Source organism: Lissotriton helveticus, chromosome 5_1 (assembly GCF_964261635.1).
Source record: "Lissotriton helveticus chromosome 5_1, aLisHel1.1, whole genome shotgun sequence".
NCBI lineage: Eukaryota > Metazoa > Chordata > Amphibia > Caudata > Salamandridae > Lissotriton > Lissotriton helveticus.
The window spans coordinates 1,551,379,323-1,551,398,462 of record NC_136065.1 but is presented as its reverse complement, the minus strand read 5'-3'; the positions used below and the strand labels follow the sequence as shown (position 1 = coordinate 1,551,398,462).

General features: G+C 48.0%; 1 protein-coding gene across 1 annotated transcript in view; it reads left to right on the top strand.

The window, feature by feature from the left end:
• The window catches only part of NFASC (neurofascin), a 639,840-nt gene that overhangs the window by 486,278 nt on the left and 134,422 nt on the right, over positions 1–19,140 (top strand). Inside the window, exon 22 of the mRNA XM_078644633.1 lies at positions 8,221–8,336. Coding sequence (XP_078500759.1) covers positions 8,221–8,336 — 116 coding nt within the window. The remainder of the gene's footprint in view (positions 1–8,220; positions 8,337–19,140) is intronic.

Below are 19,140 nucleotides of genomic sequence, written 5' to 3'. Positions count from 1 at the left end.
CGCCATGCCTGTTTGAGGACTACTGGCTTTTCTTGGGATGTCCAGTCATCACTCATGGACATGCCCTTTGATGGCTCCCATCTCTTTGGAGTCAAGCAGGATTCAGTGCTTGAGCACTTTAAGGACAGTAGGGCTACGACCAGGTCCTTGGCCCTTTCCATGGGCCCTTGTCAACCTGAATCCACCTTTTGCGCCCAGCCACCACAGCCTGCAAGCTTTCCAGCCTCTCCATGGTCCTGGATGTGGGACCTAACAGCCTTGTCGGTCGGGTGGCGAGTGGTTGGATCAGTCCCCCTGAGCCCCCTCCCCCAGCAGCTGCAGCCTCCAAAGCCTCCTAGTCTGCCTGTTTACCATCATTAACACCCAGTGGGCAGCAGGATTTGCCATCACCTGTCCCGCTGGCAGTCCATAGCATCGGGCAGGTGGTTTTTGCAGATTGTCGGAAGGGGCAACTCCCTCCCCTTTGAGACTACTCTTCCCTTCATGCCACCTACTTACGACTGACTGACGGAGGACCACTTATCTCTTCTCCGCCAAGAAGTGACTGCTCTTTTGGCCAAAGGAGCCATAGAGAGAGTGCTAAATCCAGCAGTATGTCATTGTTGCTATTCCCGCTACTTTCAGGTGCCCAAGAAGGATGAAGGCCTTCGTCCTGTCCTCGACCTGAGCTCTCAAGGAGGAATTCATGATGCTCACTGCCCTAGATCTGGGAGTGGATGGTAGTGTTGGACTTTCAGGACTCATATTTCCACATTCCCATCCTGCTTGCCCATAGGCTTTAATTGCAGTTCACGGTGTGGCACAAGCACTTTCAGTTTGCGGTGCTTCCTTTTGGCCTCACCAGCACCCCTTGGGTGTTCATCAAGGTGATAGCAGTGGTTACAACTCATCTGCAGATATCAGGGGTGCCAATCTTCCTCTATCTCAACAACTGGCTGCTGAAGGAGGGCCTGAACAGTGAGTCCAGAATATTCAGACTATGATACCGATGTTTCAGCCTCTTTCCTGGATTTCGGTGAGACTGATTCTGAGGGTGCTAGACCTCATGGTCTACTGCATCCTGCATGTGACACATGCCCGTTGGCATAGGAGGGCTCTGCAGTGGGTCCTGAAGTTCCAGTGGGCACAGTATCAGGGGATTTTTTTTGACAAGGTCCAGATCTCAGAGGGAACTGCTAAGATCTGCAGTGGTGGTTAATAAATCACAATTGAGTCAGCGGAAGACCCCATCTCCCTTCCCCAACCAGGTCTCACACTGGTGACGGATGCATCACTCCTGGGATGGGGCGAACATCTAGGAGAGGTGAAGATCAGAAGACTCTTGTGTCCGGCAGAATCTACACTCCACATCAACCTGTTGGAGCTCAGAGCGATCTGATTGGCATTGAAAGCCTTTCTACCCTCCATTCAGGGAAGGCTAGTGCAGGTGTTCATGGATAATGCCACAAGCAGGGTGGGGTGGGGTCGTGGACCCTTTGTCACGATGCCCTGCTTCTCTGGATGTGGCTGGAACATCATGGCATATCCCTGGTGGTTCAGCATCTGTCAGTTTCTCTGGATGCCAGATCAGACTAACTCAGCCGACAATGCCTCGCGGATCACAAGTGGCATCTCCATCCGGAGGTGGTGCACAACTCTTACAGCAGTGAGTAGAGCCTTGGTTAGATCTGTTCGACACAGACGAGAACACACAATATCAACAGTTCTGCATACTGGCGTTTCCAAGGTAGGTCTCGCTCAGAGACACTTTTCGTCTGGAGTGGAGTTCAGGCCTCCTGTACTCCTTTCCGCTGATACCACTCCTGCTCAGTGTTCTCAAGAAGATCAGGAAAGACTAGGCCCAAGTCACCATTGTGGCTCCAGATTGGGCTTGGAGAGTCTGGTATCCTGAGCTGTTGATCCAAGCCATTGGTCCTCGGATCAGGCTGCCTCTTTGGGAGTATCCTGTGTCGCAGGGGTGGGTTCTCCACCCGAACTTGTCAATGCTCCTCCCACCTGCGTTGAGATTGAGCTGCAACAGTTGACAGCTTGCGACCTTCTTCCCAAAGTCTGTAACATTATCGTGACAGCCAGGTGGCCCCTCTAACAAGATGGTTAACACCTGCTGTCGAGCAAAATTTGGGCATTGTGTACAGAACGACAAATTGATTCCCTTTCTGCCCCCTTTCTCAGGTTCTGTTCATACTATCCCTAGCCCAGCAGGGCTCTGGGCACTGTTAAGCGAAATCTGCAATTTCTGCTTTGCTTCGTTGCCTAATCAACATTCCCTTTTCCAATCCCCTATTGTACATAGGTTTTTTAAAGGGTTTGCAACATGTTTCCTTTCATTATGCCTGAGTGGGACTTTAATCTAGTACTGACATTCCTGATGTGCTCTCTGTTTGAGCCCTTACGTAACTGTCATCAAAGGCTCCTGACCACCAAGACTTTCCTTCCTGGTGGCAGTAACATCTGCCTGGAGGGTCAGGGAGCTTCAGGCCTTGTCATCTAAGCCTCCTTATTTAAGCATCTACCTAAACAAACTTGTTCTTCATACGAGAACTTCCTTGCTTTCGAAAGTGGTCACTCCATTTCACGTAGGCCAAACAATCTCTGCCTACATTTTACATTCCGCCTCATCTCTCCAAGGAAGAGGAGAAACTTCAATGTTTGGATGCAAAAAGAGTGCTGTTGTTCTACCTTGACCGCACAAAAGATTTCTGGGTGGACGACCAACTCTTTGTGGGGTATGCAAGAGCGACAAAAGGATGGGCAGTACAGAAGAGTACATGATGGATCGTGGTCTGTATCAAAATCTTTTATGCATTGGCTAAGAAGCAACCCCCTGAGGGTTTGCATGCTAATTCGACTCCAGCTAAAGTTACCACTACTGCGTTAGCTTGTGGAGTTCCAGTCCTGAACATCTGCCAGGCAGCAGTGTAGGCTTCCCTGCACATGGGCTTTCCTGCACATGTTTACCAAACACTACTGTCTGGACAGTGAGGTCCGAAAGAATGGGCATTTTCCCTGTTCGGTCCTTCAGGACTACCTCGTGTGAAATTGGTCCTCAGACCCACCTGTGGGAAGGAATTGCTTGGATATCTATTCTAAGGTAAGGAATCTGCAGTTAGAAGTCTCTATCAGATGAACAAGTTACTTACCTTTAGTAATGCCTTATCTGGTAGAAACTATAGCTGCAAATTCCTTACCGACCAACTCATCCTCCCCGCTCTAAGAACAGATTTCTAAGGACAGGGTTTTCTACTTTTGAGGCCCTAGTTTTCCACACTAGTGGTCGGTGTACTTTGTGGCTCCACGCTTCTGGTGTGGAAAGTTGTGAAATATAACTGAATTCAGCACACCTGGGTGGCGCCTATATAGGTACCGTGGACTTCACTGCTGGTGCAAATGACGTCAGTGACGCCATATAGCGCTAGGGTACTGCTCATAAAAAAATTCCGGATCCAGTCTGACGCCTGAGGGATAATTCTGAGGTTAGAAATCTGCGGCTATATAGAGTCTCTGACAGATAAGGCATTACCGAAGGTAAGTAACTTGTTCTTTACTACCCAAGTGATTGATTGATCGTATTCTGATTGCTGACAGGGTGTCATTGAAGAAAGCAGATAGGATGTATACAAGGTATTCTACTGTGTAGTATAGCATGAGCTGACCAAGAATCACACTTTGGGCTTTAGGCGTCATTCTTAACATAAAGTGGACTTTGATGCTGCTGTTGAGTGACATAGCTTGAGTAGAGGATAGGCTTGGGGTGAATTTGGTTTGGAAAGTTATTCCAGCGCTTTCCCAGACCACCTCAAGAAAACATATTCTAAAATACTATTATGCTTTAAAAATCAAAACCGAGGAAACATCAGAGTTCAGAATGTTGACTCCACAGTGAATAACACTTTCCATTCAGAAGGGCAGTTGGCTCTACACAGTAAATCTCCTGGATTTCTATTACCATATTCCAAATAGCCTTTGCACAGGAAATTGTTTGCCAGTTCCAAGATGAGTTTTCTTGTATTTGCCCTAAAATTTACTCTGAGAACCTTCTCCAAATGCCTGGCAAATGTTGCTTCTCTTAGGAGACAGGCCATCTCTGTCTACCCGTGCTTGAATAACTGACTTATCAAGTTGTAAGTGCAAGCTCACAAATTTGCAGCTGTTCTACTGCCTCCTATGGATGCGTCCATGGTTTATAAAGGGCATTCCATGGTCCATTCAAGGAAGCAGTTCCATACCCAGAAGCAGCATCTGTTCCTCAAGGGTGCAGTCTTAGATAGCGCCCCTGAAAGAGAGGTGGGCAACATTTTCAGATGAATTTCAGATATGACAAAATGCACTGGTTTATTTCCCACTTTAGGAGTGCACTTTTAAAGATTTCAGTTTTTTCTAAACTTTATTGAAATTTTACATTGGTCCCCTGCCTACTCACCCTTAAGCCGCCACTTCAATTCCCGCGAGGAAGGGGTCCCAGGAGGACCCTTTCCCTTTTGTGAATGAGTTTCCACTCCAGATTGGGAGCCAGTAACTTATCAGTTGTTTGTTACTGGAATTACTCTAAAAAGAAAAAAAAATCTGAATCCTAAAATGTGTTTGCTACATTTAAAGAAATTACCGATAACAAACCCTCTGATTTACTGAATTGGAGGGCTTGTGACTGGTAAAAAAACGTATTACATGTGTCCCATATTGAATCAACAATGAAGGTGGTTGAGCCTACTCTAAAGAAAACTCAATGCTTCCCCCCCCCTCTTCTGTTGAGCCATGTGTGGGTAACCTCCTCAGGAGGTCCCTCCAAAGTAGCACTGCTGTCCTCAAATCCAGCCACATTGCTTGCTTTCAAGGTGGCTAGTTGCAACCGGCTTCTGAGGTACCAGCAGCTTGCATCTATATGGACGTTAATGGAACGTGCATCTCTCACAGCAAGCACTAGTGGGCAATGCCTTCCTCTCTCCTTAACCATTTCATCAGCCGATGGCCTCATCATTTGGCTCCCTGCAGTCATCTCTTCCTCCACTTTTCACTCTGCGCCTAGTGCCCCCCCCAACCCTCCTGCCCCCACCGCCCTCTAAAACCACCAACCACTGATGTGGCCTGCACTACATTATTATCTGGCAATGCACATTCTTGGTAATGCTCGATATTCCTTTTGCTTCACTCCGGGATTTTATTTGGCATTGCTGGTCATGTCAGATAAAAATCTCCACATCTTGTGATTGGAGAGCGTTTGTGATCTGCCGGAAGGCATGTAATTTCTGCAGTGTTGCCACTCATCCTGGTAAAGAGTGACTCTTTGGCCCTCAAAAGTAATATAATCCTTCTCCCTGGCTTTTTCAACGATTCTCTCTTTGATCAGAAAGCGGTGAACCCTTGTAAGGATATCTGTGAGAACATTTGTTGCAACATAGGGGGCTGACATTCTATATGCTAATCCACATCTATAGCTGTCGTCTCACCAGGGCCTAGTGTCATACCAAATAAGTTCTGCACATAGCCTTCTGTATCCTTCCTGTGGGACCCAAATTATTCTCACATTGTTAGGCTGGGAGCTGTTTTGCCCTCTCACAGCTTTTCTTGGAAGGCATTAAAATGTTCCTTTCAGTGATGATTTTCTGTTTGAGGAATTACTGCTCCTCGGAGGCGTTGTCTCCTGCTTCCTCAAGAGAGAAGTCCCTCTCCCCAGCGAGTTAATGGCTTTCCTGATATCCAAGGCTTCTCTCACTACAGCCTTGAAAGCTGTAAAGTCATCATGGAGCACCTTGAACAAATACTTTATAAGCTGTTCCATGATAATAATAATAATAATAATACTGAGATTTATTAAGCGCGACAGCTACCCCAACACAGGGGTGTCCCGGCGCTAGAAACACACAGGGGTGTCCCGGGGCATCATAATCTGCAGCAACAAGCATAGGATAGGATCCACCAGTCTAGTGCTGCTTGTTCTTGAGGAGAGGCCTTAAATAACATGTCTTCAAGAGTTATCTTTTCAGCCCATGATCATGCCCCTTGCACCGCTGATCCTTGATTTTACCTTCATGCTGTATCAATGGGTTCAAATGTCGGCACCTGAGGCAGCACCCTTCCTGCTTGTTAAAGACTGTTCCTAAATCTAGGAATTCAGCGTGAATCTCAGAGCATTTTCTTGACCAGTAATCAAAGTGCCTATTCAGGTCTGCCCAGTCAGCCCTGCCATCCATTCTGCAGGCTCCCGGCTAGAGGGCATGAGAGCTCTGGAACTGCACCACACAGCTTTACTCAAAATTATTCACCTAGATTCAAAGCAGTTGTTTTCCCTTGGGGTTAGCTAGCCCATTCATATTCAGGGGTAGCCCTGCCTGACTGTAAGTTCACACGTGCACTTGGGGCACACTTGTGTCCTGTGGCTCTCCCACCAAAGTCATCCTTGTGAGGACATGTGGATCGCAGAGCTCACCTCTCCTCCCCTTCCTAGTGGCTCAGGCTCGGTTAACTTTGTTGGACCTACCTGCAGCCCTGAAAGGAGTCTGTGGCCCAGTTCCACTCATTCTATTCACCAGTGATGGCGGACAACCACAAGCTCTCCTCCCCCGCCCCTCCCAACTTGACAGCCTTCCCCCGAGAGGTGTACCATTTTCCGAAGTCAAGCTTTCCCACCAAATCACTGCTAACAACAGTCTGTCAGTACCTCATTCCCCGGCCATACCTCATATCTGCTAGTGAATTTTGTTAGCTCTCTCCCTGCACTAGGGGACAGCCAGCAATTTCCAGGGAGTTGCTGCTGCTCCCCCTAGGGTCTCCTTAATTCCCCCATTCAGATATTTTCACTTGAACCTTAGGTTGCTATCTTGCCTACTCAGCATTGTGCCCACAATGACTAGTGAATCTGCTGCAATCCATTGTTTCATCTGCAATCGAGAGCTCTGTTTTCCCTCGGACAGCTGTGGGGCTCTTTCTCGGATGGGTATTATTTGAAATTGTGTAGAAAACAGGTTGACGGAATAGAAAGAAGGGAGATTCAACTGGACCTGTAGGCATACGTATGTTGGTATATGTTATTGAAGATGCCTATAATGAAGAACTACAAATCCAGGTAAAGCATATTTCCTTCCATTAGATTTATGGGAGGTCCTTGCCATTCATGAATTGATAGTTTTGCTTGCTGCTTATGTGTTGATAAAATGTTATCAACATCGGAGTGTAAGAGAGCATTATGGGCCAGATGTAGGTCGGTCGGTAACGGGCGAAAATCGGCATTTTCGGCCGTTACCGACCGGTATTTCAGAAATGGTATGATGGGGCATTATTTTACAGAATCGGTAAATTTACCGATTCGGTAAATTTACCGATTCTGTAAAATACCGAATCAGTATTTTTACCGATTCGGTAAATCTGAGATGTAGGTGGGACTCTTCTGAGTCCCACAAGCCTTACCGAATCGGTAGTTTACCATCAAATTCAATTTGATGGTAAAATACCGATCCCGGTGTGCATGCACATGTGTGCATGCACACCTATGCCATATGACAGGCAGACCTGCCCTTAGGGCATGTATGTCTGCCACATGGCACCCGAGCCTGTTTTGGGGGGGCCAGAGGGTGTCAAAGTGACACCCCCTGCACCCTTGTGAAAGTCGGTATTTACCGATTCGGTAAATACCGAATCGGTAATGCCCATTCATTCCTATGGGCTTCAAAGCCCATAGGAATGAATGGGCATTACCGATTCGGTATTTACCGAATCGGTAAATACCGAATTCTTCAGAATCGGTATTCCAGCACATCTGGAATACCTACATATCCACCCCTTAGATTTACCTATTTTTAATTACCGAATCGGTAAAATTCGGTAATTAAAAATCGGTAAATCTATTTTACCTACATCTGGGCCTAAATTCTTTGTTGATCTTTAGAAGAAAGAGATATTTGTTGAAGAACTCAAATGACAGGGTTGCTACTTTCATGATTTGTTGTGAGCCAAACAGCAAGTGGCCCACTATGAATGAGTTGAAGAAAATACATAAACCAAGAAAATATGAGGTCCAAGACTCACGCAAACTGGATCTCCAGATTTATGTTGTTCAAGGCCACATGATGCTTAAGAGGTATCAGCAAATATATCTCGCCTGTTGAAGAGCCTTCAAAGAAGTTAAGAAGGATAGCAGTACTAGGAAGGCCATTTTTATTCTTAGTTCTCCTTTTTTTCATTATGTCTTTTTTAATTCTGGACCTCTGCTCTGTTCCTGCTGCTCAGATCCCACAGCAGCCCCCACTGAAATCAAAATCCGGATCTTAAACAGCACTGCCATCGGCCTCCAGTGGACCCGCGTGCCAGCTATCTCCGTGCATGGAAATCTAATGGAGTACAGAGTGAGACTGCAGCATATATTTACATCTTTTTACAGCCCACCCATAACCCGGAAAACCCTAGTAACCATATTTCTGCTTATCCTTATTAACCATCATCCCACTGACCCTGAAACAGCTGTAATCTGCTAACCTTAAGATGGTGTATTGACCACAACCCATATCCTGCGGATGGCTAAAAGCCTACTAAGCAGATACTGCACCTAGCAAACATATTCTTAGCTTTTATAATCCAAACTCCAGGTGGGTCATGGAAGCGAAACATAGCATGATCACCAAGCTGTGTCAAGGGTTGACTCCATGATATTGGTGTTCTTTTCTGTAGCTTTCAACACTCTTAACTACTATAGTTAATCAGCTTTCTGATATCTATGGCAGTGAAGATTTTAGCGCGTGTTAGGTGGAATTTGCAAGAGAGGGGATGTCTGGAAAGTGGAGTATCACATAAATAAATACTCTCCCATGTTAGTGGCTGTCTGGCCCCAGGCCTTGTGAATTCCAAAGACCTTAGTCTGGGACTCCATGGGTTCTTGGATGATATTGAGCATTATCTAGTATACTCAGATTAGCCCACTTTGCAGATATTGCTGCTGTTGATGTTGAACATGGCACCTGGGTAGACTTCATTAAACTCAGCCTTAATAGACTGAAAACAAGAGATGTTTGAGCCTGTGAACTGGACAAGACAATCTTCATTCATAAATCTTGAATGGTATTATTTTTGATTGAGACATTACTGCTTCAGGAAAAGTGCTGGAAATGACCCTTTTTGCAGGGTTATCCCCAAACATTTTGCTTCTTTCTCCTGTTGTTTCCTGGCCTGCTGTTGTTGGTTTTAGGACTCTGGGCACTTTACCACTGCTGATCAGTGCTAAAGTGCATATACTCTCTGTGTAAATTGTGTTATGGATTGGTGTTTTCATGATTGGCATATTTGATTTACTTGTCGGTTCCCAGTAAAGTGCACTGAGCTTGCCAGGGCCTGTAAATCAAATACTATTAGTGAGCCTGCAGCACTGATTGTGCCACCCACATGAGTAGCCCTGAAAAAGTAACTCAGATCTGCCACTGCCGTGTCTGCATGCAGTTTGTAACTACCATTTCGACTTGGCAAGTCCACCCCCTTGCCAGGCCCTACCCTTCCCTGTTCTTACATGTAAGTCACCCCTAAGGTAGGCCCAAGGTACCCCTGTCGGCAGGGTGAAGTGTATGTGAAGGGTAGGACATGCCCTGATGTGTGTGGACTGTCCTAATAGTGAAATAATGCCAATTTCGTTTTTCACTATTGAAAGGCTATCTGGCCCATAGGAAAGCATGGGAGTTAATTTATAACATCTTGTAAATATAACTTCCCATTGGGACCGGATAGAAAAAATAAAGTTTAGTATGCCTGAACTTAGAATCTAAAGATGCATCTCTTAGTAAAGGTGATTTTTACATTCTGTGTTTGAAAATACAACTTTTAGAAAGTAGGTATTTTCTTGCTTAGCTATCCTGTGTGCCTCTGCTAGGATGTGTATTGACTGTCTGGCTTTGGAGTGACAGGTGTTGGGGAGGTGCATTCTCATACATGCAGACGGCCACCGGGGGAGGGGGGAAGGGGGTATGTGTTTTCTGCCTTTCCTGAATGAGTCAGGGCTGGGCTGAATAGACCAGGGCTGCATTCAGAGGAGTGGGAGGAGTTTTCACTAGCACCTGAATAGGTCCTTTCTGCATTTAGAGTGGTGGAAGGAGATTTCCCTTGCAACTGAATAGGTCCTGTCAGCCTTGGACAATGCTGTCTCCACCTCCTGCCAGGAAGCTGCACCAGAGAGGACAGCACTGGTTTGGGCTGGGAACAGACACTCTCTGCCTTCAGAGAACAAAGGATTTGGTGGTATAAATATTGGGGCCCTGACCCCAGAACTTTGGAACTCTTTTGGAGCAAGAAGACTGCCAAGAAGAAGAGCCGGAAAAGCTGTGAGGAGGAACTACCACTTTGCTGTGTGCTTTGCTGTGTTGGCCTGCAGTGGCTGCTTCTGTCTTGGGCAGTGAAAGGACTGGAGTGGACTTTTTGCTATGTACTTTTGTGAGTTTCTTCAAGGGCTTGAGGTAGAGCTTGCCCCATGGTCAAGAAGTCTCAGGAACAGCAAAGACGTCAAGCTCGTCTGCTGTCAGCACTGGGAACTGTGTGTTTTGTACTGCAACAGAAGAGAAAGCAACTCGACGCCGTCGACGACGACGCTGCTGACTCCTTGTCCTGAACGCATCGCAGAGGGCACCGTCGCAATGCTGCACCACAACCCTGGCCTCACCGTCGACGCCTGGTGATGCAGCCACCGAGCCGCTGCTCTTACCGCAACCTATGGGCACCGCACTTCACAATGACGCCTTGGTGTCCCCGACACCTCAGCTCCACCCCGAAATCTATGTCGCTACTTGCACCGTTGTTCGAGGGCACAGCTCGTAAAGTTACATAACGCACCGCTCTCATCCTGCACTGCAGCCTTGGCCTACCGACGCCATCGCCTCCAGTTCGTCAGCCGACGACAACGCTTCAACGACGTCGCTGCTGCTTGCACATCGACCTGCCATCACCTTGACGAGCACCGCAGTCACATCGCACCACAACCCTGGTCTCACCGCCGCCGCCATCTGACGCCGCCACCGAGCCGCTGCTCGCACTGCGACCTGAGGGCACTGCACTTCGCACCGCAGCACCCGACACCTGGCAACGGCAGCGCTCCTGACTTCAACAGAGAGGAGTTCGATGTGCAACGCGTGTGACTTTGATGGCCCGACGACTCCTGCACCGACCTCTGGAACAGACGCTTGCGGATGGCATCCTTTCAGAAGCTCAATGAGAGGTCGCCGACGCCCTGCATTTCTAAAAGGTTCTGTTTGCGGGTCTTGCCGACACCATAGATGGCCCGCGATGCTGCGGCGAGTTAGAACTCTTTTGATTTGTTTGGTCATGACACCGTGATAGCCCCAGACCGAGCTATCGACATCAAGGAACTGTTTTTCGAGCATATTTTGATAACTGAAGATTTTTAAGTACTGTATGGTGGATTTTCTTAAATCGCCGACTGGATGAAGGACAGCAGACTGAAGCTGAATTCAGACAAGACGGAGGTCCTCATCCTCGGGCCCAACCCATCAGCCTGGGACGACTCCTGGCAGCCCACATCGCTAGCCACAGCCACAGAACCCACCGACCACGCACGCAAACCTGGGGTTCATCCTCGACTCCAACCTCTCCATGACCAAGCAAGTCAACCCAGTCTCCGCGTCCTGCTTCAACACCCTCCGGATGCTCCGCAGGATCTTCAAATGGATCCCTCCCGACACGAGAAAAAACCTCACCCAGGCCCTCATCACCAGCAGACTCGACTACGGGAACGCCCTCTACTCAGGAACAACCACCAAGCTCCTGAGACGACTACAACGAATTCAGAACGCCTCGACATGACTGACCCTCGACGTCCCCCGAAGCAGCCATATCACACCCCACATGAAAGGCCTTCATTGGCTCCCCGTCAACAAAAGAATCACCTTCAAACTCCTCACCCACTCACACAAGGCGCTACACAACACCGGACCAACATACCTCAACAACCAACTCAGCTTCCACACCCCCAACCGCAACCTCCGCTCTGCCGCCCTCGCCAAAGTTCCTCGTATCCGGAAAACCAACGCCTGCGGCAGATCCTTCTCCTACCTCGCCGCCAAGACCTGGAACGCTCTCCCTACCAGCCTACGACAGACCCAGGACCTGCTGGCCTTCAGAAGACTTCTCAAGACCTCGCTCTTCGATCAGTAGCAGCCCCCCCCCAGCGCCTTGAGACCCTCACGGGTATGTAGCGCGCTCTACAAATGCATTGATTGATTGATATACAAATATTGGATATTTTTCTAAACTGGTGTGGTGTCCTTTTGTAGTGCTTCCACTGTATTACTGTTGGTTATGTGCAAATCCTTTACACACTGCCTCTAAGATAAGCCTGACTGCTAGTGCCAAGCTACCAAGGGGGTGAGCAGGGTTATTTTTAGGAGTGTAACTCCCTTATCCTGACTAGAGTGGTGGTTTCTGCCTGGCTTTGGCGCATGCCCTAGCCTACCAAAAATCCAATTTCTAACAAAAAGCTAAATATTTATTGATTATGCTCAGTAGTCATTTGTCCCTTCATCCTTATATTAAAATGTCTGTATTATGACTACTATTCAGTGTCAAACTCTTTATTACTCAGGATTATGTCTGGACAGCTTTATGGGTGTGTCCCTGGGCGGAAGTAATGCTCTCTTTATGAGGGCCATTACCTTTTGTACAGAGGCTTTTGATTTGATCATGTTATGAATCAGCACATTAGTGGGGGCTTAGGCCTCCTGTGCTACGACTCTGTGTCTGGTTATACTGTGAATGGTTAAATACCTGTAAATCAGAATTACCTGGCCAAAGCCAGAAAGCTGCTGTTACTCCTTAGTTATGTTATGTTATGTTATAAAGTACTTGTAAAACACAGCTATCATTCAGAGGAGCATCATGGCGCTGTGCGGATCCCTAATGTACACAAACCACTAGAACTGAAAGAGTCAGATAAGTGATCTACATAGAGTGTCAGGGGCAGTAAATATCCAGGTTTTCAGAGCTTTCCTGAAGAGGGTCTCAGTTTGAATGAAACGTAGATAGTTTTGGTACAAATTCCAGGCTTTGGTCCCAAGTACCTCAATAGATTCCCCACCTCTCCCCCCCCCCCGCCTTAGTAATATACCTGAAATCAGGGGGCTTCAAGAGATTTGTATTGGACGATCTGAGTGTGCGGTGTGTCACAGGACGAGCAAACCCGGCCCGAAGATAGATGCAGGGGGCCTATGGAATTAAAAGCTCTGAAAGTAATTATTACGATCTTGAAGAGGACTCTTTTCTAGATGGGCTGCCAATGAAGTGCTTAAAGGGCAGCTGATGAGCTTCTAGGTCGTGTTAATACTAATCGAGCGGCTGCATGTTGCACCATCTGTAATTTATTTGAGACCAACTTATTGGTTCCTGCATAGAGGCTGTTACAGTAATCGAGTTTAGATGTGATTAGGGCCACTGCAATTATCTTTCTAGCCATGCAGGGGAGAAGATCGAAAAACTTTTTTTTAAAAAGCATGTCCCATCCACCGTTAGGGATTGCTGGCGAAAGGAAAGTGCTGATTCGAATTTCACCCCCAGGTTCTTTACTACCTTCACTGTGTATGGGGGGGTGTTATCTATGGGCCACCATAGGCTGCGGGACAAGGTATTAAATTTCCCTAGTGGCATGATTTCCGTTTTTTACGAGTTACTTAGTCAGCCTGGACTGGAACATTCCCAGATTTCGTGCTCCATCTGTAGAGGGCATTTCTTTTTATAATGATGTCCATCTTTTTAAATTACTTTCAATGCCAGTTTAATTCTTTGTTCAATCTTCAGACTTTGTAAATGTTTAAATTATGCATATTCAGAAGTTCTTGATTAATTTAATCAGGTAAAATGCCAGGCTTCAGACTTTTGGTGCATATTAGGTGCTTTAAATATTCAACATTTGTACCATATAAAAAGTACATTATTGGAAACAGCTTAAACAGGAAAGTAGCATTCTCCAATCCTGAATGCACTTGTCCATTAAAGCATAGTGTGTTCTATTGTTGGAAATAGGGGTCTCTCACACCCAAGGCTCAGCTGCCTTCCCTCTGATTGCCATGCAGGAGGGGCGCCACTACTTTTGCATAGTCAGCCTCGTGAGACCATTTCATGTCTTTTAACCAACCATCTGCACGTATTTTTATAGAACAATTTTATAACCGTTAGTTCACAGCTCAAAGGAATTTCATTTTAGGCCTATTGAAATGCTGGAAGGGTACATACAAATGTCTATGACCAGTTTACTGATGGAGAACCAGGCCTTCCAGAATTATGCTTTGGGTATTGGATACATCATCTCAATGAGACATCAGTAGTCCATCTTGTGGGTGGAATTAACTCAATGCCACTTTTCCTGGGATTGCTTTAAATGGATAATTCCTTGAGCTATCCACTGAGGTATATCACTGTCTGGTGGTGCTTGTTTGTAATAGATCTGTGCAGTGGCAACTTACATAGTGTGTCTAGCCGACCTCTCATTGTTTATGTGGGACAAAGTTTACATAGCATGCCCAACCATCAAATGTATTTCTCAGATAAACGTGATGTGGCTCATGGGTTCACAGTTACTCACATGCTAGTAATCAACACATTTTGCTTCATACCACGTCTGTCCAGGGTGATGTTTTTTCACCTCAGTGAATCAGTCTCTACTCTGTGACCTATTGTAAAAAGATTAAAGGCTACTAAAAGCATGGTCTTGAAAGCAGAGGAGTCTGAGCAACGTTTGGTTGGGTTCTCTCTTGATTCATGTGCTTGCAACACGTTTTGGCCACATGGGCTGTGACTGGTGAGGCTTGAAGGTTGGCAAATCTGATAGAGACTGCTAGTCGCAGATTCCTTATTTTAGGATTATCTCCCGGTGTCAGACTGGAGCCGGAATTTTTTTGTGAGCAGTACTCCTGCGTGCCGGTAGGTGGCATCGTTTGGCTTGGCGATGTCTGCATCATCTGCCCCGGAAGTGACATGGGCGTTGCCTATATAGGCATCACCCTTGCGCGCTCTTGTGAGTTCTTTTCTTTCCGCACCAGTCAATGCAGATTGGGATTAAGCTACCCCTAGTCAGTTTTTGAGAGACCTTTTTCAACTTTTTGTCAAGGTCTTTGTGATATTTTTCTCCTGGTGTGGCAGGATGTCCACTAGGAAGGCCCGCTTCATGCTTTGTTGCGCCTGTCATTGGTAGATGTCGGTGACGGACTTGCATCTTGTTTGTTCTCTGGTGTCTCTAGCGCAAACCACGATGCGATGACCTGCGTCGACTGCTGCACCATGCACCTCAAGGCCTTGTGGGAGTGGTCCCTCAAGCTCCTTGTCACTCGACATGCGATGACGCAACAGTCTTGATCCCAGTCGAGAGGAAGGTCAGGCATCAGTCACAGAGCCCAAGATCCTCGTTTAATTCAAAGTTGTCTTAGGGTATGTCCAACAAGAGAAAGAAAAGTAAGAAGTCAAAGAGGTCTACGTCTTTGCCCTGTCTGTCGAAGTCATCCGATGAGCCGAGGGAGAGCCATCATTCAGGGCCTGTCTCCACAGTTGAGCCTAGGCCGGCTCGGCTCCTTCCCGAGTTTTCTGGAATCTTGAGCAACCCCCGCCCAAGTGAGTTATAGGAGGCCATGCACCTCATATTTGGTTGACCTATTCTCGCTGGCATGCCTTTGTGCCCTGCGGGTTTGGGAGTGCCCCCCTCTGGTTCTCTGCCTGCGGCTCCACCCTCAGCTCCATTCGGGCTCTGTGGATCCAACTGATGGATCTGGACCAGTGCCAACCATACCACCTCGAGCTTCTCCGGGCCCGGGCCCGATGCAAGCACTCATGGTACCCTCCGGCACGTGCAGTCCCCACTCTCATCCCTGAATTCAACGAAGAGCCAGAGGGGCGTTCCCTGATGCCTACTCCAGCGCTGACTGGAGCCATGCCTTCCAGGTCAGAGTCTGAGCCCTATTCTTATGGCCTGGGACTCAGGTTGCATTGGGAGCTTTGGGAGGGGTTGCTGGACCCTGAAGATTACCAGCTTCTAGACCCCAGCATGGACTGGTATGAGGAATTGGCTGACATAAGCAGACTGGACACTTCTCTAGATACTGGCAGGCTTTCTTTCTCTACCATGGCTCAGGAGGAGGGGGCTTCTTTTGCATGGTAATGAGAAGGGCGGCCGAGGTCCTGAATCTTAGACTACTCTCAGTGGCAGTCAAGACTAATGTCTTTACAGAGGTTTTTTGGCGGGGAGTGACCCCCTCCGAACTGCTTCTCCCATTTAATTAGACCCACGGACATTGTGCTTGGAACCTGGTCCAAGCTTTGCACAGGGGCTCCTGTGAACAGGGCAATTGCCTGCCCCCAGTTTCCTCACACAACACCCTACCCCAGAGAGCTTGGTGGTTCAAGCCTCCACTTCCCGTGTAAATCCTGGTGCATTCCCTACCACCCCTCTGGCAAGGGAATCAAAGAGGCAGGACACCTTAGGTAAGAAAATGTTTTCTTCCACAAGCCTGGCACTGCGGCCTGTAAACACTGCTTGCCTTTTGACCATTACTCCTGTTCGTTGTGGGATTCGGTTGTGAAAGTGTTGCCTATGGTCCTGGAGGAAGTCTGAGCCATACTCTCTCAAGCTATGGCTGATGAGTGAGATGCAACTATGCTTACGATTCGATGTGGGCTGGACAGGAGCGACTCAGTGGGCAGAGCGGTTTCTTCGTCAGTGGCCTTATGGCGTCACGCCTCGCTGAGAACAACTAGCTTTCCTAGGGATGTCCAAGTGTCGCTTATGGACATGTCCATTGATGGCTCCCATCTCTTCAGATACAAGGTGGACTCAGCGCTGGAGTGCTTAAAGGATAGCAGAGCTGCCAGGTTCATGGGCCTTTCCATTGCCCCTTGCCAACTGTAGTCTGCCTTTTGCTCCTCTTTTGGCCACAGAAGGGGCTTCCAGACGCATTTTTACCAGCCCTGCCACCACAAAGCGTAAGCTTCCCAGGCTCTGCATGGCCGAGTGGATGCTGTGGCTGGGGCAGTCCACCACTCCAGCAGCAGCCTCCAAAAAACCTTTTGTTTGCCCTCTTAACCATCATGGACACCCAGAGGGAGGCAGGATATGCCATCACCTACCCCACTGGAGGTCTAAAACATCAGAATGCTGGGTTCTTATGATTGTCCGAAGGGGCTACTCCCTCCCCTTCATGATTACCCCTCCAACCATGACACCCACTTGGTACTGGCTGACGGAGGACCATCTCTCCTTGCTCCGCCAGGAAGTGATGGCTCTCCTGGCCAAGAAAGCCACAGAGAGACTGCAGACACCAGAAGTATGTTGTTTGTTTTTCCTACTACTTTCTGGTGCCCTTGAAGGACGGAGGCATTTGTCTTATCCTATACCTGCGCCCTCTCAATCTTTTCCTCAGGAAGGAGAAGTTCAAAAGGCTCATGGTCGCTCAAGCTCTGTCAGCACTGGATCCAGGAGACTAGATGGTAGCTTTGGACTTGCAGGATACATACTTCCACATATCCATCCTGCCTTCCCAACAGCATTACCTGCGGTTCATTGTGGCCTGAGCACTTTCAATTTTTCTGTGCTTCCTTTTGGCCTTACCAGTGCCCCATGGGTTTTCACAAAGGTGATGGCGGTGGTTGCAACTCATTTGCCTAGATCAGGGGTGCCAATCTTCCCTATCTTGACAACTGGTTGTTTTATGCGGGCTCGTCCCAGGCTGTCGTCTCCCACCTCCAGACTATGGCAGACCTCCTGCACTCACTAGGGTTCACTATAAACGTGCCGAAGTCATAACTGACTCCCTCATAGGCGCTCCCTTACATCCCGTCTAGCGAGTCCAGGATATTCAGGCTATGATACCGATGTTTCAGGCTCTATCCTGGATTTCGGTGAGACTGACTCGGAGGCTGCTGAACCTCATAACCTCCTGCATCCTACTTGTGACACCTGCCTGCTGGCATATGTGGGCTCTGTAGTGGGATCTGAAGTTCTAGTGGGTGCAGCATCAGGGTAATCTCTCCTACATGGTCCAGATCTCAGGGGAAAGTGCAAAAGATCTACATTGGAGGTTTACAAACTGCACTCGGGTCATCGGCAGACCCTTCTCCCCTCCCCAACCAAATCTGACAGTGATGACAGATGCGTCATTCCTGGGATGGATTGGTCAGCTAGGAAAGGTGAAGATCAAAGGCCTCAGTCTTGGTGGAATCCGGACTCCACACCAACCTACTGGAGGCAATCTGGCTGGCATTGGAAGCCTTTCTGCCCTTTATCAAGGGAAGGCTAGTGCAGGTGTTCACAGACAACACCACTGCCATATGGTACTGCAGAAAACAGGGCAGGGTGCAGTCAGGATTCCTCTGTCAAGAGGCCCTGTATCTCTGCACATGGCTGGAATGTCATGGTGTTTCCCCTGTGGTTCAACACCTTAGGGGCTTTTTGAACACCAGGCCTGTCAACTCAGCCGAAGATGCCTAGCAGATCACGACTGGCGTCTCCATCCAGAGGTGGTGCAAGGTCTCTTTCAGCAGTGAGGATAACCTTGGTTGGATCTGTTCACCACCGCTTTTAACGCGTGCGTAATGTCAGTGGTTTTGCACGCTGGATTTTCCAAGACAGCTCTCACTCTTGAGGCGTTTTTCTTCTTGGGTGGAGCTCAGGCCTCCCCTACGCCTTTCTGCCCATACCACTCCTACCCAGAGTTCTCAAGAAGATCAGGAATGGCCTGGCCCAAGTCATCCTTGTGGTTCTGGACTGGGCTTGGAGAGTTTGGTATGCTGAGCTACTGAGCATGGCCATTGGTCCTCTGATGAGGCTGCCTTTTCTGGAGGGTCTTCTGTCGCATTAGCTGGGGAGGGTGCTCCACCTGAACCTGTCAACTCTCCGCCTTCATGCATGGAGATTGAGCGGCAAAAGTTTACTTCTTTCGATCTTCCGCCTGAAATTGTGCTCTCAGGCTCCTTACCATCAAGAATGCCTTACTGAAGGCAATAACATCTGCCCAGAGGGTCAGTGAGCTTAAGGATTTGTCATCCAAACCTCCATAGCTCAACATCTTCCCAGACAAGCTGTTTCACTCTAGCACTAGAGCTTCCTTTCTGCCAAAAGTTGTCACTCCCTTTCATGTAGGTCAGTCCATCACTTTGCCAACTATGTACACTATCCTCATCTCT